This window comes from Centroberyx affinis, unplaced genomic scaffold, assembly GCF_046629955.1.
Source record: "Centroberyx affinis isolate AG114_WGS23_722 - 3 ecotype Tasmania unplaced genomic scaffold, CSIRO-AGI_Caff_v1 ptg000866l_1, whole genome shotgun sequence".
In the NCBI taxonomy this organism is placed as follows: domain Eukaryota; kingdom Metazoa; phylum Chordata; class Actinopteri; order Beryciformes; family Berycidae; genus Centroberyx; species Centroberyx affinis.
The window spans coordinates 395,047-419,240 of NW_027279460.1; the positions used below are offsets into that span (position 1 = coordinate 395,047).

Here is a 24,194-nt window from a genome sequence, read left to right on the forward strand (position 1 = left end):
AGTGAAAAAATGCACTTTTCTTTCTCTCTATACATATATTTCATACTTCAACTTCATTCCATTGTTCAAAGAAACAAAAACAATCACTGTCCTTCAGATAGAGATCAGAAATGATATATAGCCTGTCACACTCTGGTTAGATGAAGTATGATGAAGCATATAATCTAGGCTATGTCTTAATCTCCAGTTGTTTGCCCAAGATTTCAAGGTTTTTGACGTCAGTAGCCTTTAACAAGTGGCAGAGCGCGTGTTCACAGTGAATAACTGACTAAAGGTGTTAAAAACAGTATGAGATACATATTGAAACTGGATTTTTACATGAATGGGGTCTGTCAATGCTCAACGACCTCAATATCAGGTTTACAAAGAAGCACTAATGAGAGCGTGGGACCTGGCAAACTCTGCGATGTCTGAATATTCGCCGGGTCTTGGCCTGGCATCACAGGGCCGAGAGAGGCTCCTCTCAGGCCGGCCAACTAGTCAGTCACTGACTGTCCCAATGAGGCCGATAACGAGCAGGCCTCTAGATGCATGCAAACTAACAAATGGGGGGGGGAGATGCTGTTAACTCCCACGGAACGCCCACCGGCTCACACTTTGAAATGCCTGGGTTAGGCTCATCAGTACCTTCATCCAGTTTATTTCAGGCAAAGTCCAGGTTTCCTTTTCATGCAAAGAATGTCACGCTAACAAAAATGCATGCAGTAAAAATGAGCTCATGTCTATTCTTCCATAATGAGTGTACAAGCATAACGCTATTCACTGGTAAGCCAGGATAGTCCCGGCTCAGTATAAACTAAGACCTCAGCTACAGCCCGTTTTGCAAAAAGAAACAGATAAACGCATGCACAATTCAGACCGCCAGCCACTTACCAAATCCTCATGGAATTCAATTTAACCCAAACAAATTACAGTTTCGACTTGACAGATCTGAATTGAGAGTTTGACAGGATGAAAACAAGACGACAAATATCCCAAAACCAAACCATACACACATCAGCTTGCTCTAGTCGGGGGATCCTCTGGTCTCCTTGTACGTATCTCGGCTGATCAAAAGGCTACGTCTGTGGCAACGTCACATGTCTGCAGCAGCCTGTGTGTCTGTGGTACACTCCATTAGAGGCTGATAGTGATTGAGGAACCAAAGTCTCAAGCTCTCTGCAGCGCCGGCAGACAGACGCATTGCCCCTGCAGTGGCTAGGCTGTACAGAGAGCAAGCCAAGACTTAGCCCAGCCCATGCGTCTCTCTCTCCCTCTCTCCCTCTCTCTCTCTACTTGCTGCCTCCCACCCCTCCCCTCTCGCCATTCCCCCGTCCCGTTATTCAGCAAAACAACATCGCCGCTGTCCTGCTCTCGAACGTTCTCTCCTGCGCAGTGCAAAAGTACAGGTGTATTTGGAAACACACAGAGGCACACAGACATACACACACACAAACAAAAGCACACAGTGGTGAGACAAACACGGTTGTTACCTTGAGTTTGGGTTTAGTAAACGTGGACATGTTGAGTGTCTGTGTTGGCTGGCTACAGGGCATAACATTGAGCAGTAAAGAGAAATTAATAAAAAGCAGTCAGAATGTAAAGAGGAATCATTATGTTTGGAATTCATTAGGGTAAATTTTCAGCTGAGAGGGCCATTTGAGAGAGAAACAACGCTACTCTTTCCCAAGACATTTATGTTTGTCTGGAAAAGCAGTACATGCCAACAACAGAATGACAATGAGTTAGCAGAGGCAGACTGCAGGCCCAACACCAGACCTGAGAGGCTGACAACCCTAGGGACAGGGAGGCCTACTTCCTATTTGGGTCATGGTCACACTGCCCTTACATCAAGATAAAAAAGACACTCCTTAGGGTGTTGGGAACAGGCAGACACAATCACCAGATTGGTTTACAAAAGGAGTAGGTACAACTTGACAGAAGAGGGGACCTTGCAAGTGTAAGTAGGTATAAATTCACTGTAGTGTAGGTCTTGACAAAATAGCAAGGTCAATTTAAATGTCTAAAGTTATAAAGCAATGCATTCCACATTCTAATTTGATGTTATTTTACCACAGAGGTCAATTACAAATGACTGCAGACAGAGCTGACCAAGCACAAATCATTGGACCAAGCCCTTGAATGGCCTTTTAGCTACAGTGCTGTGAAGCTAATGCATTGGACTAAAGGTTGTAATAGGTCTATTTTGCATTAGACAAGGGATAATAGATGTGAATTTCCTCCAGTCATTTCAATACGCAGGTTCGGGTAATACTGTCTCACATCCTGTAGATCATGTCTGCTAAATACTGGACACTAGCAGCATTTATTGGAAAAACAACAAATGCATATTCACTGTCCTTTTTGCAGTGTCCCTACAAGAGCTGTGGTTGTTCGCCCGGCCAACAGTTTAAAAAACTCCAAACAGACAAAACAGAATCAGTTGAAATATGTGTTGAGAAAGCATCCCGCATCTCGTCCTGGGACACAAAGCACATGAATAATGGAACATGCCAGGACTGGTGTGACTATAATGAGAAATATACTAATGTAGCTACCCTGTCTGTGACAATGAGGTTTCCTCCCCGGCTGCCATACTTAACATTACCATATTTTTTTTGAACAATTTTCTCTTATTTGAACTCTTTCTGTCATCCCATGATGTCATTCCTCCTCTCTTAGCCTAATTCTCATTCATAGTTGGAGTCTTTGCACCGATCATTTAAACTGGTGAGTTTTCCATTCCGTGTGCCGTAGGATCACATTGCAAGTTTTGAGATATGGGATAACAAAATAAGCAGAAAATATTTGTGGATAAATAATGTTCTATCTCCATGATAATTTATGTTACATTTTACATTTTCAGTTTGCATTTCTGACCATTTTATTAAGGGGAGCGTTTTATTAGATGCAAACTATGAACATTACAAACGAGGGGTGTAACGAATCTAACGAGTCAATCAAACAACGATTCAATTTAGATTCTTTCAGCAAAGATTCAATGCATCATAAAATCTCACATTCTGCCCACAATTTGATTAATTTCGATACCTTCTATTGAGCTCTGCAGAATAAAGAGCTCACAAAACACCTTCATGAAATATTAATCGATCCCAACTTTTCAAATTGATGCAGTTGCCTTTCCAACTTCAAAACAATCCAATGCTTTTTTACACCCCTAATACAAACTATAAAGCCCAGGAAATAAACCCAGGAACCCACAGTGAGAATGTAAAAGATATTCAGAATAGAAAATGGCGTTCTGACATAAACAATAAGGCCAGACAAGCCACATGAAGACACAAAGTGCCGTATCAAATTCCCAGCTATGCAACTTGTGTATAATAAAACAACAATATAAAGCATTTTCTACAGTTCCACCGATGCTTTTACTTTTGTTAACCCACGAGACCCAGAATTGGCCACCAGGGCGGCAACAACACCTGCATCACCAACATACTGCAGGACTAAGAGGCTTACTGCAGGGTTGGTAAAGTTAACGTCAGCTTTCTTTTAAATCACAGCCACAGTGCCATAGTCGACAAAAATCATTTTCTACAAATCAGGTCTATTCTTTACTGAGCAATAATAAGGAATATAAAGTATTATTGTGATAAAATTACTTAAACCTTAAATCCTAACATCTTAGGTGCAACTTTTCATAAAACCCCTCTTCTCAGATGCAAAAGCTGGTCCAGGAATATCTGGTTGTGTGAGATGTGTGACAGGCCCTCTGTGGGAAGTTGGAAGGAAGATAGCCTTAGATAAGTTTTCAGTTGTTATTGTCTTAGCTCAGTAATTTCCTTTCCATCAATTTATTTGCATAGCAGCTACGTAACATGTTGTGTCTGCTGTGTTCTGTTCAGCATCCATTGTCAGAGGGAAGACAGAACATAGACAACTATGCCTTTTAAATAGGAATGTTTTAATTTTGGGTTTAGGGCTCGGGCTTCACAGCAGACCTCTAGTTACCATGGACTGCTACCATACATTGATGTATGACGAAATCTTTCTATGATGGTATGTGGCATCCTATAATAAATCACATTGTTGTATAAGCAGTGCTTCTATGCATGTATGTAATATGTTATATATAAGCTATTTTCTCCATAGAATAGATGAGGGCAGCTGATCAACCAGAGATCAGGACAATGGATTAGGACAATTAAAAACATGAAAGGCGATATATAGCCTAGGCCTTCAGGACACACTTGGAGCTAGTGTTTTAGAAAAGATGGGGTATGCTTAGGCAAGGCTTACCAACCTGATCATCTTCAGCACTTGTTTGCATAATACGACTGGGGTAGCACTGCATATCGCATACTTTTACATGCACACTAACACTCTGATCTTCTCTGATTAAAGTCAATACTTGCACTATGGCAAATGTCATGTCAGAGTAAGGTCATCATCGATGTAATCCTAACTCGATTAACACACCTAGACTTCAGCTCAACCTTTCAATATTTGTGACTGTAAAGGGATCCTAGTCGGATTTCATTCAGTTTTTTTTAATATGAGCTTGTGGTAAAAAGGTCAGAGGCAGAGGCGATGTGTTTAATGACAACATGGCAACACTCACGTCATGTGCTACATGATTACATCATGACGTATTCTGCTTTCAGCCAACACTGAGAAAATCACCACTCACACTGATGTGCTCTGTAAGCACATCAATGCAATCTGACAAAATGTTCTGAAATGTTTTGCCTGATATTTGGATGACTGCAGGCTGGATCTCATTGCCTCACATCCTTCTCTCATTAAACTAACCCTTCTATCAATTAAATCCATGTAAATGCAGGTTATTGGGGAAAATTACGTAAACAATTGGGCCATTGCCTTAATGTGATTATTCACAGTAACCAGAGTATAGTGTCCATGTCCTATGTCCTGTCATTTTATTACCATGGTGTGGAAAATTCTATAGCATTACAGCCCTATTGGCCAAATTTCACACAGATCTCCAATGCTAATCCTGAGAGTTGAATGCTATACAGCTTTCTATCTGAACTGGAGGGGCATCTGGAATGTCAGTAATTTGGCACCACCCTGAAAGGCTGTGGTCGGGACAGTCAGTCAGTTGCTGTGATGCAACACAGCGTATCCACATTTTCACAAGTCCAACTATGTAGCAGCCCTCTCTAGCTCTTTGGATATATTATCTTAAGGCAATGATTGTCCACAGTCGTTTTCCTAGAACCACATACATTCAGATGTGCTCTGTTACAATCACCAGGTCTTTACAAGGCCTCAGTAACTCTCGTAAAGAAAAAAGATGCAATGCAATGCCATTCTATTCGACAGAGCCTTCTTACAAACTTCCTATGCATACCAGAACAAAATATCCAACTGCCTGAAGACATAAGTATAAATAATTAACCTTGACGCTGTCAATATGTGAATGAATGTAAGTTAATAGGACTGACAGCTGGGGCCATTTGTTCAGAGGTATTCCAACTGCGCTGGGCGGGTCCCATTCAGCTATGGCCGACAAGATACTGTAATCAGCTATATAGCCCTTTTTATTCATTTGCACATCATCTACAAACGATCGGGGAAGATCTAACGTTAGTTACAAGTATATTGGTGTATCAGATAACAATTGTGCAAAGCTAACGTTAGCTAGCTATATAACTAAGTTAACGAACTAGCAGGCAGGAGCTGACGGCTAACACTAGGTTTATGCTCGCCAATCTATCATGGAGATTTTCACAAAAGAAACAATCAATATGAAACAGTCTGCAAACGCTGAATCAAATATCTCGACATCACAACGCTGAATCAATCATTTGAATGCAACGGAGCTCGAACAGTGTCAAAGCAAGCTAACGTTAATGTCAGCAGGTACAGTAAGATGTTAGCTGACCTAAAGCAAAGAGGCAAAGTGGCGACAATGTGAGATTTTTTTTCTCTACTGTGCTTAATAATATGTTTGCATTTCCCTTGCAGTAGTTTCACGTGAATATCATTCAACAAAAGGAGTGCTTGCAGCTAACGTTAACGTTAGCCAACGAGCTAACCGTTAGCGGACCCATAGGTTAGCAGAGAGGCGACACAAATTTAATTAACAGGACAGGGCTTCTGAGATAGCAAGTTATGCATTATTTTAATGAATTTATTTTAAAATTGACATATCGTTAAAAAAAAATAAAAGCAATTTTCGTACCTCAGTCTATCTTGTATAGAGCTTGCGAAGTGGTGTCGAGGCGGATCGAAGACGAAGGGTGAGACCTCTGCTAGCTAGCTGGGATGGCTGTTTTTTTTTTGTTTTTTTTACGGAATGTGACGTCATTCACTGCAGCTCTCCGGAAAGAACCGACAATTACCGACAAGAACCGACAGTCTCCGAGCTCAACATTGGCCCAAAGGTGATTATAATGAAACACCTTAATTAATCTTTTGTCATCGCAGTTTACACAGCCCTGATTAGTATATTATGGTAGTAGTAGAAGTAGAAATAGAGGAGGAAGAAGAAGAAACTATACTGTCATGGCACCTTTTAAACAAAGACCGGTAAGATAAGAGGAACCAACACATATATTAACAATCAGCTATTATAAAGGGACGGTGTGAATCTGACTCCATGATGCCCCACGCAGCAAAGAAGAAATAACAGACTATGTAATGGCAATATTATAATACAAATGTACAACACTATAAAATAACAACAATGGGCGACCATATCCTCACATCCTAAATTAAAAACCCTTGAAAAGCCCTTGAAAAAAACTTGTTTTTTCCAGTTAAAGTCTAGGCGGGGCAGCGCCCTGGCGCCCCCTACAGGCCAGCCTCCACTGACTGAGCCTGTCAAAAAAGCTTTATCTGTAGATGTAGGACTTCACTTCTGTACAGCAAATAATAAACCATTTGTTACTTTAAAAGTAATCAATAAAATCTTAAATTTGATTCTAAAATCAACTGGAGAGAAGAAAGTTCTGGATAAGTGAGGCAAGAATACAGAATAGTTAATATGAGATCAAATAAAAGCATAAATAACATAAATTATCACAACATAAAACATTCATTCAAATACCAACAACACAAAACAACAATACACACAAAACACAAAATGTCTATTCAGGTGAAACTGTATTAGAAATATACAAAGAAAAAGATTACAACTATAATACATTACACTACTTTCCAGACAGGGAACATATATGACAATATAAAATTACAGGACATTCTCTTTTTAATCTTCAGATGTTCTAAAACCATATATCAAAAGTGTAACATATTTCATATTGTGAAATGTCTTACAAGAAATTTTAAGAAATATTTGCACCTCAGGACTTGTTTATATTTCAGTCTAAAAAGTTCATTTTTATTCTTTTTTTCTTCTTCTCCTTATTTATTCTTTATTTCTATTTGCTGGTGCTCAATTTCCTCACTGGGATCAATAAAGTTTAATCTTATCTTCATACTATGTTTAGCTTACACTGCAGCAACAAGAGTTCAGAGTGAATGGAGCAAGTCTCTGCATTCTAGTAGGTTTTTTAGTTTAATTTATGGGCAAAAATAGACACTTAGGTAGTTTTATTACCATGGACCCTCCTGGACCAGGCTTCAGATGAAGTCATTCCCTGTGAGTAAAAGGAATTGAAGTCAGCAGTTGACCAAATCGTGCCACCTCAGCCTTGGCATACAGTGAGGCTGTACATTAAGAGACTGCATTTTCACAAGATTCAAATGTTAAATTTGGCGTCCTCTCTCATTTTCCCTGACTGTATGGGGGGGCGAGGGAGACCAATGGAGGGCAAGAACAGCTGGAACAGTGTTTCGATACTGCTGCATTATCTATGGCAGAGAATTGGTCAAGTCTAATTAAATTACTGTATAGGGAAGTGGAACACTCACTGGGATGTCTTAATGTCTCCTCCCTGCAAACTCAGTCTATATTGCTGATGTTGGATGAACTGTAGCTGTACCATAAACCAAACATTAAATCACTGCCATATAAAATGTCAGATAGATAGATAGATAGATAGATAGATAGATAATTTATTGTCCTATAAGAGGAAATTTGGTTCCACCCTTTGTACAAAGGCCAATGATCTTGGATGCGTTGTGTGAGATGATGCGGGTGAGCCGGTTCCTATTAGTGACTGTTAACATGGTGAAGAGACAGTCTCTGTGTCTGATCTGCCTCTATAATGAGCAGTGTGTTGTCTGTTCCCCTCCGGCAGCTTCATGTCAGCTGACGACAACAAGTAGGCCTATGCCCGACTGGTTATTACCGCTAAGGGATCATGTGTCTCTGTGCATGAGCGTGAGCTAATACACATTTCTCAATATATTTCTGTACGTATCTTATTCCCATCTGTAAGTCTCATCTCTTAAAATGTGAACAGCTAACGATGCACATCTGCAAATCTAGACACTTCTGTTCATATGTGCCTCCAAAAAAATGATAATGTGAATACTTAACAATGCACATTTGCAAATCTAGACACTTCTGTTCATATGTGCCTCCAAAAACCAATAATGTGAAAAGTTAACAATGCACATTTGCAAATCTAGACACTTCTGTACATATACGCCTCCAAAAAATTATAATGTGAATAGTTAATAATGCATGGTTGCAAATCTAGATACTTCTGTTCATATATGCCTCCAAAAGAAAGATAATGTGAAAAGTTAATAATGCACACATTTGCAAATCTAGATACTTCAGTTCATATATGCCTCCAAAAAAAACGATAATGTGAAAAGTTAATAATGCACATTTGCAAATCTAGACACTTCTGTTCATATATGCCTCCAAAAAATCGATAATGTGAAAAGTTAATAATGCTCATTTGCAAATCTAGACACTTCTGTTCATATATGCCTCCAAAAAAACAATAATGTGAAAAGTTAATAATGCACATTTGCAAATCTAGACACTTCTGTTCATATATGCCTCCAAAAAAACGATAATGTGAAAAGTTAATAATGCTCATTTGCAAATCTAGACACTTCTGTTCATATATGCCTCCAAAAAAACGATAATGTGAAAAGTTAATAATGTACATTTGCAAATCTAGACACTTCTGTACATATATGCCTCCAAAAAAACGATAATGTGAAAAGTTAATAATGCACATTTGCAAATCTAGACACTTCTGTACATATATGCCTCCAAAAAATGATAATGCGAATAGTTAACAATGCACATTTGCACATCTGCTCTGTAAATCTGATACTCTGGATGGCCAATAGTGCACATTTGCACACAATGCATAATTTGTATTCTAATAGATCTGTAAACTGCAAGCATCAGTTAACCTGTAAATCTGCCAATAGTCAGTATAGCAAGTCGAGTTCTAATTCTGTATTAACATGACAAGGAAGCTGCATCCTTGTATTATCTTCAATATGTAGTTTTTATCGTACTACCTGCAATATCTTTGATTTGTTGTATTTTTCATCTCTATGCCATTCTTTTCTGCCGCTATGACCCGATTTCGCCATTGGGATCGTTAAAGTTTCATCTAATCTTGTCCTGATCTGTGCCCTAAAACCATTTAACAGTATGGGTTTACAGCATGAGACAGGCTTCACAGGCTTTATCTGGAAGATTTGACTGAACCAACTCCCTACCTTGGCGGCTGTGTTTTGCATGTTCTTCATGAGCCTGAAGAGCCTGTTTCAAGAGTAGTAGTGGGATCTGTTGTTGAGTCTGTTCACCAATGCGTTCAATGTCAGTTTTCAGTCTATTTTCTGGCCTCATTCAAATTAATGGGAAGTGAAATTCTGAACACTATGAACTCGTCCAGCTGCATCTGATCTTGGTGATTAGTTTATATTCTGGTTTTCATGACTGTCAAGAGCCAAATAACCCCCATGTTAAAACTAAGTGGAGTATTGCTTTAAGTATGAAATGCTGAAATATATTGCATCAAAATTCCTGTGTCCTTGAGATTTCTCTACAGCAATCAGTTGAAGTAATAGTTCACAAATCTGGAGTGTGTGGCAGAGAAAACAAAAAACTGACAACCTGTTTCAGAGAACCAAAGACCTTAGATAGGGGAGACAGTTTCTGCTCCAACAGGACAATGACTCACAGTTCAATCTGGTGTTCCATCAAAGACACAGCTGCAGGGAAATATTTTTCTCGTTTTATTGCAACTTCAAAAGTCATCCACAGTGGATATAAATTACTCAGTTATTCATAAATATGCTCTGTGAAATCATCAAGGAGGAAACAAACTGTTGATTCTTCTAATGTAGAGTATGTCAGATTGTAATTTAACACTGATATAACAAACAGTAAACCAAAAGTCATCGTTTTGACACACACAGCATCTTGTACTAAGGACTGCAACAACCATAGCACCAGTGTTTTCAACTCCATAAGATAAAAAAACAGATACATTTAAGTACATAATGTTTCATGGATGGCTTGGGCACATAGTACAAAACACACAGCAATATTTTTACTATGTAATAATAATATTATGTGATAATTCTGACAAAGAACAACATACTACCTTTTGTCTTGACTAGTGGAGGTTAAAACATAATGCATATTGCATAGGCTTGCATAGGAAATTAGCAATTTCCATTGTTTTTGGCATGTGAAATGCAAACGTAGGAGAAAAATGTGATAACTCCTGCATGCAACCCTAATATATATCGCTATACTCACATGACGTTCACTTCCTCCTGAACCATTTCTCTTAAAACCTCTTTAGAAAAAAAAATCTGAAATATATGAGGGGATATTTAGAATCTTCTGGTTGTCATTTCAGTTTTAATTAATTGTGAATCGCTGTACCATGCTCCTCACCTAATTCATTATTAGTAGTCGCCAATAAAGACTATTTGCTTTTGTGGATTCAAGCATTTGCTGACTAAGTATGTGAAGAGTGACAAATGTTTGAGGTGGACCAGCAGAATCTAGTCTTCCTCTAAACTCAGCCACTCTCAGTTGGGGATACTTAGAGGAGAACTAAATGAGACTTATTTCAGAGAACTTCAGACATAGAAATGTGAGAATAAAAGCGGTCGTTTCTACAAAAGCAGAATTTCACAAGTGAGAAATGCCTCGTCTTAGCTTAGTGATAAACAGACCTCATTTATGTTGATATTGAGGAGCGATACGATACTCTGGGAATATGAATGTATATACGGTATATAGTTTGTGTGTTTTGATTTGTGCAAGTTGTGGTGGACGGGCTGTCAGATGGGCGAGGGGGCGCGCAGGGAGCTGCTGAGGGCCAAGTCTCCGAACACATTGGCGTAGGACGCTTTGAGGAACTGGACGTAGTTCTGCAGGCTGCGGTTGGTGCTGTCCGACTGCTCCAGCCGATCCTTCACGTCCTGCAGCCGGCTCTGGTACCGCCGCTCCACCTGGTCATCGCAAACACACACGTTATGCCACTGTTTATACACAGGTTTGTTAGAAGAAGATGACATACGGAGGCCTTTACCTCCTCTTTGCTGCGCCGCAGCTGGTTGATTTCTGAGGTAGTCCTGCTGAGATGGGTCTCCAGGTCCAGTATCTTGGATTGGGTGGAGCGTTGTTTGGTTGCAGCGCGTTCTCTGGTCTCAGAAACCTGGAGATAAATATGTTGGAACATCATTAATGGGCGCAACTGATATCCTCGTTATTTATTAAAAAAAACATCTTAAACTCCATTTCTATCCCAAATTTGTGTGCCAACCACTCTGATATACTTTGTACCACATGTTACCTTCAACATTTATTTTCCAATACGATATCACTTTATCCTGTTTCTGTTTTTGCATTTGTTTTGCATCATAAGTGATTCATATACATGGACATCACTGACTGCACAGCATAGCCTAGCTTGACATTAAACAACTCATCAACTGAAAAGATGAACATGAACAAATTTCCAAGACATTTCACATTTTGGGTACGTATTCCTTTGCATGGGTTTTTCTCATAAAAAGCTCAATATTTAAATTTAATGACTTTTTCCTTTATCTCTGGGATCTTGTCAATTGAAACTACTGCCAGTCTGCGTGCTGAGATGATCATACGCAACTTGTTTTGTCTAATTTATGAATCTTTCCAACACATCAAACCAAATGCAAAATCCAGTACTTGCGTATGTTTATCATATTCTATCCCCAAAAATGAAGTGATTCAAAGGGAATCATAGCATATTTTTTTTTTAATAATAAAATATTTGGCCATCCAATTTATTTCTGTATAATTTGTTTGATTCATGATTACATTTTCAAAGAGACGACAGTGGCAGGGTTCAATATTTGAGATAAATTATGCATGCAGGTTTATTTTGAGCTCTGTTTTATTGAGCAGTGGTTCTCAACGTGGGGTCCGGGGACCACCAGGGGTCCTTGAGGGGGTTCCAGGGGGTCTCCAGCAAACTGATGAATTGTTAAACTTCAGAATTATTTCATTTACAAGAAGTTAACACAGTTAGAGAATGTAGAAGAATGACTGTTTTGATCATAGTTTAACTGTTATCTCTCTACCTATGATACAGATAGTCATGGAATTCTGGACAAAATCATATCTGACAATAAAAATATTCTCAGATTTGGGTCTGAGAGACAAAATCTCATCAAATGGGGGTCTGTGGCTCTAATGTGGACTAAATTAGGGCTCCTTGATATGGAAAAAGGTTGAGAATCACTGTTACAGAGGATGAAGAGGAGGTCTTCTGAAAGGTCCTGTTAGTTACACATTTCTTTATTTAGTAAGTTAGTTCAATATACTTGCAAACATTCAACCAGAGGGTCGGACCTGTTGGCGAGCGTCGTCCAGAGCCTCCTCTAGCTTGCGGCTCAGCAGGGTGCACTCCCTTGTTTTTTCCTCCAGACGAAGCTGATTGCTGAGGATGGTCTCTTCCCGTTTGGTGACGACCGCCAGCAGGTCGCCGTTCTGACTGCCGGCCTCCTCCAGCTTCCTGCAGGACGAGACCGGAGAAGGAATCGACACTCTGGACACACAAAAGTGTAAAAGCCAATGTTGTGAAGCAGAGGAGGTTGTCAATGAGTTACCGACCTCTCCAGACTCTCCACCCGGTGTTGCAGCTGCTTGTTCTCCTCCAGCAGCACCATGTTCTTCTGCCTCAGCAGCTCCACCTGGCTGCCTTGAGTCTCCACCTAAAACCACATGGGACAAATACTGAACTATTGCACTCGCTTGTATGCGGATTAGCTTTCCCTAAAACCCCCGTGAGCCGAAATATCATCCTTCCCCAGGTGGTGGTTGGGATCTGGTGCTGGTCCTCCTTGGCATGACTGGGACTGTGTATCCAGTGTTTGGTTTCCTACTTGGAAGACCCAGTTTTGAAAATAGTTCTCTTAACTGTCAACTAAAAATATTTGGTCATGTGGGGTGACTATAAGTTTCTGCAAGTTAAATTTAGGACTTATTAGGAGCTTTTTAATGCCAGTTTAAATAATATTTCAGACTACATTTCCCATAAACCCTGTTGCTTCCTGTCCCCCCCTCCCCCTCCCTGGTGGCTTTGTCTTTACTGAAGAGAATAAACATGTTGGAAGAGATTTTTGTGACTTGAGTCACAGTTTGAATTGCTTGAGACTTGACTTGATGCATGAAGAGAAGACTTGAGACTTGACTTGACTTGTACTCTGATGACTTGAAAAGGTTTCTAAAGTCTTGACTTGAGATCTTGTGTTTGTGTAAATGACTTAGATTGAAAGTGATGAGATTTGTTCCAGCAGACAACTGAATTTAAATTCTGTTTTCTGAATTTGTATGGAATGATTGAATTTATTGAAGTTGAAACTGATTCTAGAAATCAAACTCATGATGCTCTTACCTAGTTTTTATCCTATTAAAAGCATATTGCATTGAAAAGTCCTAGATATTTAGTTTTCTTTAAGATATTAAATCGATACAGGACTCTTGATTTGTTCTGACTTGACTTGCTGTTCTACATTTAGACTTGAGACTTGACATTAATGACATACACTTGACTTGGGCTTGACTTGGTAATCTACATTTAGACTTGGGACTTGACTTGAGACTTGAGCTTCAAGACTTGAAACTGACTTGGGACTCGAGCGGAGTTGACTTGGTCACACCTCTGCTTTAACATCATGCATAGGGAGCCGCTGACCTTCATGCGTAGATCGGTCAGGGTGTTGCCGAGCTCCATGCCGCGTCTCTCCTGGCCCCGCTCCCTGTCCTGAGCCTCCTGCAGCTGGAGCTCGGAGCGGCGTAAGGCTTCGGGAAGAGGCTCCAGCTCCGCCAGCCGGCCCAGCAGCTGCCTGCGCACCTCCTCTATCTCCCGCTCCAGCTCGCCCCGCGCCGCCTGCGCCTCCCGCTCCGCCTGGCCCAGCCGGGTGCAGTACTCGTCCGCCTCGGCCCGGGTCTTCCCAACCTGCGCAGTGACGTCGAGTGGAAGAAGGTGTTAATATTACTGTTAAGACCAAAGGAGACAGAGCTTTTGCAGTGAGGGCCCCCAAGTTGTGGAGTGGCTTGCCCGAGACTGTTAGAAGAACTAAGTCTATCACTGCTTTTAAATCACAGTTGAAAACATACTTTTTTAAACTTGCTTTTTCCTAATTGTTTTATTCTCCTTTTCTGTTGTCTTTTATTATTTTAATGTATTTTTATGCTATTTTTTGTATTTATTTTATGTCATTGTTTTAATCTTCTGGTGTTCAGCACTTTGTAACTTTGTTATATAGTGCTATACAAATAAAATTATGATTATTATGAGTATTATGATTATTATTAACAACCTATTTAATTAATGACTTTTTTTGTCATTTGTTTCATATTCCATACATGTTGTATTATATACTGGATTCATGTAAGAATCTTAGTACAAAATACAGGTGCAAACAGGTTAAGCTTTACAGACATGCTTATCTTAAGATAATGAAGTGGTTTTTAAACAAAAAAACATGTTAGTTCTACTCTTCTGTTGCTAATATGACAGTTGTCAAAAAACATCACAAAAATGGCAGTTTCACAATTGATATTGATATTGACTGATATCGGCCAATACCTACAGTCTGCCAATATATCGGCGCATCCCTACTGAGCAGTACAGTATAAGAGTGTGCTTCACATACCTGGATCTTATAGCCATCCAGCAGGCTTTCATATTGCTTGACAGAGGCTTTGACCTGCTGCAGCTCCGTCTGGGACAAGGCCAGTTTCTCCTCCACTGCAGACAGTGTGGCCTACCGGGAACACACAGCTGTGGTTGGCGACTGGTCATAAGACTGTGTCATACTCAAGCTACTGGCTAAAACAATTTGACGGCACTAATGAGAGTAGGTCATCAAAATGAGGTAAATTGGTTGTATTTATTTTTAGTTATTTAATTAACATGTGATGTAATGTATGTCAGTTATGAGTCTATAAGAATGAAAGGGAAGGATGTAATCCAAGCAAGTTAAATCTTTGGTGTGTGCTGGTGTGTGTTGGACCTTGAGAGTCTGGTTGTCCAGTTTGGCGGCGGTGCTGTCTGTGGTCAGTCCATGCAGGTGCTCCAGCAGGGCTTCTCTCTCCGCTCGGCCTTTATCCTCTGTGCTGTGCAGCTGCTCGCTGAGCTCTGCCACACGGCTGCATCACATAAAGACAGTCTTTTTATTCTCTTTACAACCATGTTTATCATTGCAGAGTTTGGAAATAAGAACCTATCATTGGTTGAGATGATGTGTTCCTGTTCTGCATAGTCACTAGTTCTCCAGTATCTGATTAGAGACTCACTCGTGTTTGTAGCTGCAGCCACAACAGAGCGGCCCTCACCTGTTCAAGACAGACAGTTCAATCTCCAGCTGACTCTTGTCTTTCACTTCTTGGGTGTGACGGCTTCGCCAGTTCTCAGCGGCTGACAGGGCGTCTGTCAATTGCTTCTCCTGTTAAAGATATGAATGCAAATCTAAATTACAACAAAGCAACAGCAAACATGTTGTTCTCCATGAATGATGCAGTCCCCCTCTGGACCAATCAGTCATCTTGTTTTGTGCTGTAATTGTAGCACCTCCCTTCGGCTAATCAGTGCGGTTTTGAAAATGCTGAAACAAAATGGTGAGATGCATCGTTTCTCAAAGTTTTTTTAAATTCCAATCACTGATGACACCACCTTGTGCCCACTGGCTTTGTTTACATAGTGATTTATTGGACTGAACATATCAAATCTTTACTGACGCTATGTGACAGCCAAACATTGGTTGTAACATGGATTTTGAGACTTGTAAGAGTTTGTTAATTTGTTGAGTTATGCTGGGAAAACATATTTTCCATCTACAAGCCAAAGTCACGACAAATGTAAGTGAATGGACTAGGCTTGGGCTATATCCAAAATGTAATATCACGATACTGTCCCAAAATATTGTGATACACAATATTATTGCACACGTTTTTTTTTGTTTTTTTTCCAGTTTTTTTCCCCCAGGTTTTTTGGAGGGGTATTTTATTTAATTTCTACCAAATTATAATGATTATTATTATTAATAAGGGGGCGATATTCAATATTGCGGGAAGTATCGCGATATTCGATAATACTGAATATTGCGATACTCTACAATATCGAATATCGGGCCAAGCCTACAATGGACCCAATGCACCTGTCTATCTTCCTGGTGGACTCTGAAAAATGAATCCGGTGCTAAAGTAGGACAGCCTTGGGAACTCTTCTGTAGAGCTAGACCATGTCCCCACCATGTCCAGCAGCTGGGCGCCCAGCTGGCCCGCGGTGTCCTCGCTGCGCTCCGCTCGGTGTTTCTGGGCTCTCGTGGCTCGTTTCAGAGCCTCTCGGTCCGAGCCGGCCTGCTGCTTCAGCCTCGCCAGCTGCTCCGTGAGGTGCTCCATCTCCCCCTTCTGCTGGTTCGCCGCTCGCTCCAGGTTCTGGACCCACGGGAAAGACAAAATCAGGGATTGCATGTGTAGGGCTGTATTGTGTGTTTTTGGGGGAGGTCGGGGTAGGGGGTCTTACGAATAGGCTTGGGCAATATCCAAAAATGTAATATTACGATACTGTCACACCAAAATATCACGATATACAATATTATCGCGGGTTTTCTTTTTTTTTCTCTTTGGGTTTTTTTGGGGGGGGGTATTTTATTTCTTCCAAATGACATCAAATTTCTAGGCTATAATAATAAGAATTATTATTAACAGCCTAGAAATTTGATCTTACTATTCAAGCATTGGAGGAAACAACGGCCATTTGGTATAATTTGCTCATTCCTGCTATTTCCAGAAAAACGGGCTGACTGTGGGAAAGGGAACCCACTTGAATTATAAAGACAAATTTTTCACTTCAAGTATGATTATGTATGTGTGAGGGGCGGGGAACTTCTTTTGTGTATTATTTGATATCGCAGGGAATATTGCGATATTCACAAAATATCGCAATATTCGATAATATTGAATATCGGCCCAAGCCTACTTACAAAGCAAGCTTGTGTTACAGTTAAAGACAAATCATTAAGCCAACTTGCTTCACTGCAGTTAATAATAATATACGAGAAATATATTGGCATAAATAATTGCTGCTGAGTCTACTGGGACAAGACTGATTTTGAAGACAATGGCCTGAAATACTCCATCAAACAAATGCATAATTACAATTGCATTACCACAAGCAATAACAGGCTCGTTATACATAATGACATCTGCCAAAACAGAACAGATCCCAGGACAGACCTTGATCTGCACAGCGAGGCGGTTGTTCTCGGCTTCTTTGCTGCGAAGCTGGCCTTGCAGATGGGCCCTGGTGGACTCCAGAGCCTTGGACAAGTCACCTGTGGTCTTGGCGTTTTCCTGCATCCTCAACATCCAGCAGAATTTGCATTAGTGGCACAAATATATTTCACTTGAATCTACGTCATGAAGAGATTAAATGCACAAAGTTTTGTTTCGAAGCCCCATCTGTGAGACTGATCCACAGTTACACAATCAGTGGAACCCGTGCACACAGTACCTTCTCAGTGTCTAAAAATTTGGAGAGCTGATCCACTTCTCTCTCTTTCTCTTGCAGTTTCACCACAAGATGCTGTAAAAGGAAAGAATGCCACAAATGTTAAAAAAAAGATTGTAACTCCAGGTATTTGATAGGCACCGTTATTCAGACAGAAGAAACATTCAAATGTGTTTCATAGGTTCCTACTAAGCTCACCGCATTTTCCGCCTCTGTGTCTGTCAGTCTCTTGAGTAATGTGTCCTTCTGCTCTGCCAGGCGTATTGACTCCATCTGCCCAAAAAGAGTCCATCAGCACACATGAAAGGTTGTCACTGTACTAAACAAACCTCCATATTGCTGCTGGAAACCCTTCAAGACAACAGGTCAGTAATTCATCCTGACAATGAGGATCACACCCAGATATTGTTAAGTCAATGTTTGAATACCTTTAAATACCTAGAAACAGAGGTGTGACCAAGTCAACTTTGCTCGAGTCCCAAGTCAGTCTCAAGTCTTGAGGCACAAGTCTCAAGTCAAGTCCCAAGTCTAAATGTAGATTAGCAAGTCAAGTCCATGTCATTAATGTCAAGTCTCAAGTCTAAATGTAGAACAGCAAGTCAAGTCAGAACAAATCAAGAGTCCTGTATCAATTTAATATCTTAAAGAAAACTAAATATCTAGGACTTTTCAATGCAATATGGTTTTAATAGGATAAAAACTTGGTAAGAGCATCATGAGTTTGATTTCTAGAATCAGTTTCAACTTCAATAAATTCAGTCATTCCATACAAATTCAGAAAACAGAATTTAAATTCAGTCGTCTGCTGGAACAAATCTCATCACTTTCAATCTAAGTCATTTACACAAACACAAGATCTCAAGTCAAGACTTTAGAAACCTTTTCAAGTCATCAAAGTACAAGTCAGAGTCAAGTCCCAAGTCACCAGAACCCAAGTCAAGTCTCAAGTCTTTCTCTTCATGCATCAAGTCAAGTCTCAAGCTATTAATATTGTGACTCAAGTCTGACTCGAGTCCAATTATGTGAAAATATTCCCTGTGTATCCAATTCAAGCTCTGAACAAATCCCACTCTGGTCTATCAGTGCATTTAGACAGCGGTTTTCTGAAACTGTGTCTGTGACAGTCCTGTTGCCATGGAGGCCGTACCTGGCATCCGTGCTGCTCTCGGAGAAGGTGGCGGAGAGTTCGGTTCGTGGCCTCGAACGTCTCCAGCTTCTGCAGCAACAGCTCCTTCTGACGGGCTAAGACTGAAGACTCGGAGCCTGACAGCCGCTTCACCGCCAAAAGTAGAAGAAACCGAAAAAGAAAAGCATGTTTTCTAACAATGGCATTTGGATGGCTGGTCAGAGATCTGAAAAAAAAGCACTGTTATACTAGCATTGCGTTGAATCCACCCTCCCTTTGCTTGATAAATGAGGCACAATCTGAAAACTTTAGTTAGGAGAAGCCTGCATATTTCAAAATCACACGCTTTTTTTTATTAACATTCCCACCACACCTTGATCAGCCCACAAATGATTGCTATTATTCAACAGATGTCTAAATACGTGTAATAAAAGTCAAAGTGGAATGTGCTACACAACAGAGGCTTCTTTACATTTTTTCCAATACTCTCTAATAGCTATTCTCTTCCTTTCCTTGTCCTTCAATCTCCTCCATGTCTAAGTAAGACCAAAAGTAAAATATGACTTCATTGCTTCATTTTCTTGTCTCCACCTGCAGCCAACAGTCTGATTCCACAGTCAGCGGCAAATTAAAATGTCATGTAAACTCTCTAATCTTGAGCACATACTGTTGCTGTGTGTAGTTACTCTGTATTGACAATTTAGTAGTGAATATTTGCGTTGATGTATCACTACCTTGGACTTCCAGTGAGTCTGAAAATGTACAATAAACAGTGAAAACCGACAAAAAAACACCACATCTGATGAAAATGTAGTGTCACTTTTTTCTGAAAAATTGTTCCACTGTGCTCTAATGTAGCTTCTAATGAAGACTTTCCCCTTGCTTCTTTTTTTAGATACTATATTTAGACACAATAAAAACACTTCTGAAATCCTCAGATGGTAAAATGGCATTTTCAGATCCACTTGAATCCCCTGGCAGTGATAAAGCATCACAAACTGTCTTTCAAATATCTCAATAACAAACAGAGATTATGTGACACAGTTTGAGGTAATAAATCTAGCTGAGAATCACATAGGACCAATATGTCAAAAAATTGCATTATGGCCACGGACCAAATGTTCTTCTGCTATAGCTTTCCATTTTAATTCCTGCTGAATTTTGACAGGAGGTATCGGTCCTCCTTTCTGATGATGCAGCTAAATTTTTCAGTGACATTTGAACCATTTTTCTAATTTTCCAGCTGCTTTCCATGGGTGAAAACGCAGAGTTCCCAGGTTTCTAGAGCGTATGGGACCCCATGACGAGGCACATCATGAGGGCCAAAGCTTCGGTCGATACTCACACTGCCACAAGCGCTCCCCATTTTGGAGACAGACTCGCGCAGGGCGGACACCTGCTTGGCGGCCGCTGTCCCGTCCGTCTCCGCCTCCATCAGCTTCCTGAGCAGAGCGTCTTTGTCTTGCTGCACGCCGTCTCTTTCCAACCTGCGAGGGACAAGAACACAAAACTCTCCAAACAAAGGTCCAGGCACTCAAAATAGTTCACACAGCTGTCTAAACTCTTAGCAAAACTAATAGTAGCCAATAGTCAAATACTATCTTCTCATTGTTTTCATTCAAAAATACAAAAACAGAGAGCCTTTCCAGCACCAAATGCTTGGAAGGAAACCCAGCTATTGTGTCGTGTTGTGTTTAAATAAAGTTGGAATTTGATTTGAATAATCTTGCTGACACATGCCACTCTCAGGCTCTGTCTCTCTGCCTTGCCTGCTGTAATCTGTCTCCTCCAGCATCTTCTCCATGGACTGGCGTAAACGCGTGTTTTCGCGCTCGGTCACCTCCAGCTCCTTGGTCACCTCAGCCAGCTCCTCCTCCTGCTCGGCGATCACCCGCTGGGAGACACTCAGCTGCTCCGACCGCCGCTCCAGCAGCTGCTCCTTCCTCCGGAGCTCCACCTAAAATACATACATACAAGTGGATAAGGTGCATAAAGCATAACTGTTCACGAAAGTGTTAAATGTCAGTTTTCAGGCTATTTTCTCATTCAAATGAACGGGAAGTAAAAATCCTAACACTACAAACTCGTCCAGCTGCATCTGATCTTGGTGATTAGTTTACATTCTGGTTTTCATGGTGGTCAAGAGCCACATAACCGCCATGTTAAAACTAAGTGGAGTATCGCTCAGATCACTGACCTCGCTCTTCAGGGAGCTGACTTCTGTCAATAAGCTGTCGATCTTCTTCTCATACTGGCTAATTCGTCCGTGCAGCACTTCCTCTTCCTCGGACGAGAGGTCGGCCAATCGCAGCGCAGACTGGGAAGCCTCGGCGTCGGGTTCGGAGAGCGGCGTGATCTCAAGGCGGTGAGTCGGCCCCTAGGGGCGGAAACACACTTTCAGTACTACTCCAGATAATCTTTTGACACGATACTGAGGATGGGATTTGGGTGCGATTACCTCCCATTTGTAGGTAGAATCCCGCATGGAGGCCTTCCCTGGTGGGATCCATGGCACCCGTGTTTTTACCTTCGCCGTGGGACGCAAGGCGGTCTTCCCCTTTAAAAAATAACTTTTATGCTTTCCCATTTGCATAATAACTACAATGTGCAGGAGCAGGGGTGTGTCATGTATGTAACATGATCAACTGTGGGTTATTAAAGGATAACACCAGTGTAATGTACTTTTTTTCTATCATCATTATTGCCCATGAAGTCTAAACCCACTGATGTATTTGCCAGTCAGAAGCTACTATCTGTTCTACTGGGTTTGCCCTACATTAAAAACAGCTCAAAAACATACTGCAGCCTTTTGTTAACAACACATGCATTCTTTTTTTCATTTTTTTTTAAATGTCATGTGAGGAAAAAATACAATACGATGCGTTGTTCAACATGATGTATTAGGTTACTCAAGGCAGCAGTTTGTCTCTGCTGTTTTTAATGTATTTTTGAAAACAATGGGAGCCTGTGACTTTTGGGAGGTCGGGCAAAACTGCAGTAGAACAGACAGCAGCTTCTTTAGACTTCATGGGTACACTGGTGTTATCCTTTAAGGCAGTGGTTCTCAAACTTTTTCATGTCAAGGACCCCTAAACTGACACAAATTAGACCACAGACCCCCATTTGATAAGATTTTGTCCCAGGGTCCCCCATCTGATAAGATTTTTGCTTTTAGATGATTTATTACAGAAAGTGTATGAAACCCATGACCAAAATAGTCATACATTCTGTCATTGTGTTACTTACGGATGGAATTATAGTGAAAATAAATTATTCCCCTTTTTGCTGGGGACCCCATGGAACCCCCTCAAGGACCCCTGCTTTAAGAGCATCAGCGCAACAGATTGGAAATGATAATTCAGTGCCATGCCGAGTTATGAGCTGTGGTGGTTGCCATCTTTGAATGAGTTTAAGATTTTAAGTTTAAGATTAAGACATAGACCTTCAAATGGTGCACATTCAAAATGTAAATGGCATTTAGGTTATTTGAAAACAAAAGGATTCACACAGACACATACAGTACGGAGACACCACCATGACAGTATATCGGTCCAAATAATCCTGATGTAGATCTCTAACCTGAGGTGTTCTGACAGGACTGGTCCGTTGGCTCTTCACATGGACATGCACTGGTGTGGTGTCATTCACATGCACGTGAAGCGGTGGTGAACTTGACCGGGTCCTCATTGCTTTTCTCTGTGGTAAGAACGGTGGGGAAGCACATTGAAAATAATTACATACATACAGTTTGTATATGATGCATCATTTAACAATGCTAATCAAATTCCCAACTGCAGCAACTCATTGCATAGTATTTTAGCAATTCACAACTACAAAAGCAGGCTGAAATATTTTATGGTGTAACAGGTTTATAACAATGCTTGATGCAAATTAGTGAGCTCATGGTTCCTTTTTTTGATACCATGCCAAGCAGTTGTAAAGACAAGCTCACAAAAACATGAAACAAGCATTACCTTGGAAACAAATCAAGCCAAGCACTTGAAGCTTGTTAAAACATTATTTGAGGATGATTTGGCCGATATCATCTCCTTGGACTGCCTTCTTTTGAGTACATTAACAACTAAAAAAAAAGTCATTTTTTTACTTCATGTAGTTTTTTATTAGAATTAGAAGAAGTTAACCTGGCACTCTTGTGGTCATGCCTGTCAGCTTCCACTGTTAAAGGTATGTAGGTGACATTCTGTGTATAAGTCACTGTAAGTGCATCTTTATTATGGTGGGTTTGGCTTAGAGTAGCGGTCAAACTGCACCTCAGCCCTGCCAGCATAAGACAGCTCCTCACTGACATATACTGCATATATACATATATACATATATACAAAAGAGCTACATACAGCTACCACCTACATGCTTGCTTTAGACAAAAACTAAAGCTCACGAGCAAACACAGCTGACAAAACCCATTAATTGTCTGGTATGCACAACAACAAACCTAAATTCTGTCAAAACGCAACATGCTAAATAAATAAAAGCAACTAAGGATTTCCATGAAACACACACGCACTGTTAATGTTTCATTTAGACGTTCGGCAACATTTTTGTGTGTGTATAGTAACTTTGTCAGTCTTCAGGTTCACCATAAGACAACGTATCTTAGCTACCAGTATACGTTAGCATTAGCTAGCTAACGGCAGCCTGGCTAGCAGCGGAAGATAGCCTGTGCAACAAATTGACAAATTCCTCGTCCTTACCATGTGAGAAACCAAAATATAGTCGACAAGACTGCAAAATATATTTCATCTGCAAAGCAACGTGTGCGCTTTAGTATGCAAGTTAGTTTAAGATGCTGGAAGCTTGGATAAACTTCAACAGGTAGTGACGCTCATCGGCTTCCTGATTGGTTAGTTTAAGTCATTTGACAACTCTGTTCTCCGGTGATTGGACCAGAGCGGACCTTCGAACGTTCCCTAGCAACGCACTCAACAAGCCACGGTAGTAACAAAGATACATGAGTATGAGAAGATTTAAACCCCTCTAGAGTGGAAAATCTCGCTGATATCCACACCGACATACTGTCGACTGCTAATTCTTTAGCAATAATTTCACTTTAGATAGTTTTCAATTTTTTTAAATCACGTCTGACGTCAAATATATTAACACTCACCAAGATAATATTGAATTTGACTTTTGCTCGCTTGTCAGACACTGAAACACTGCACAGTGGGGCATGTTGTCAC

At 40.6% G+C, this 24,194-nt stretch overlaps 2 protein-coding genes across 2 annotated transcripts in view; both read right to left on the reverse strand.

Annotated features, from left to right (window-relative positions):
* LOC139645463 (spectrin alpha chain, non-erythrocytic 1-like) overlaps positions 1-6,236 on the reverse strand; it is a 36,088-nt gene extending 29,852 nt beyond the window's left edge. Inside the window, exon 1 of the mRNA XM_071521180.1 lies at positions 6,149-6,236. The gene's annotated coding sequence lies outside the window, so the exon portion shown is untranslated. The remainder of the gene's footprint in view (positions 1-6,148) is intronic.
* A 4,879-nt stretch (positions 6,237-11,115) lies between these two features.
* On the reverse strand, positions 11,116-23,844 carry LOC139645458 (outer dense fiber protein 2-like). The gene is made up of 19 exons (XM_071521173.1): positions 23,709-23,844; positions 22,576-22,692; positions 21,455-21,574; positions 21,194-21,373; positions 20,766-20,953; positions 20,350-20,483; positions 19,018-19,133; positions 18,069-18,143; positions 17,874-17,945; positions 17,597-17,713; positions 16,610-16,795; positions 15,695-15,804; positions 15,373-15,508; positions 15,013-15,123; positions 14,049-14,312; positions 12,965-13,065; positions 12,704-12,866; positions 11,397-11,522; positions 11,116-11,316 (listed from the first exon to the last, which is right to left on the reverse strand). The coding sequence occupies exons 1-19, from the start codon at positions 23,709-23,711 to the stop codon at positions 11,146-11,148; spliced, it is 2,490 nt and encodes an 829-aa protein (XP_071377274.1). The 5' UTR covers positions 23,712-23,844; the 3' UTR covers positions 11,116-11,145.
* Between the last annotated feature and the right edge of the window lie 350 nt (positions 23,845-24,194).

What these genes read in the sequence shown, in the direction of transcription:
- LOC139645458 (XM_071521173.1), bottom strand. An exon ending in GAGAGCAGCACGGATGCCAG is followed by an intron (nt 18,144 to 19,017) that starts GTACGGCCTCCA and finishes CTTTTTGGGCAG; the next exon opens with ATGGAGTCAATACGCCTGGC. An exon ending in TGACCGATCTACGCATGAAG is followed by an intron (nt 13,066 to 14,048) that starts GTCAGCGGCTCC and finishes ATGTGGTTTTAG; the next exon opens with GTGGAGACTCAAGGCAGCCA.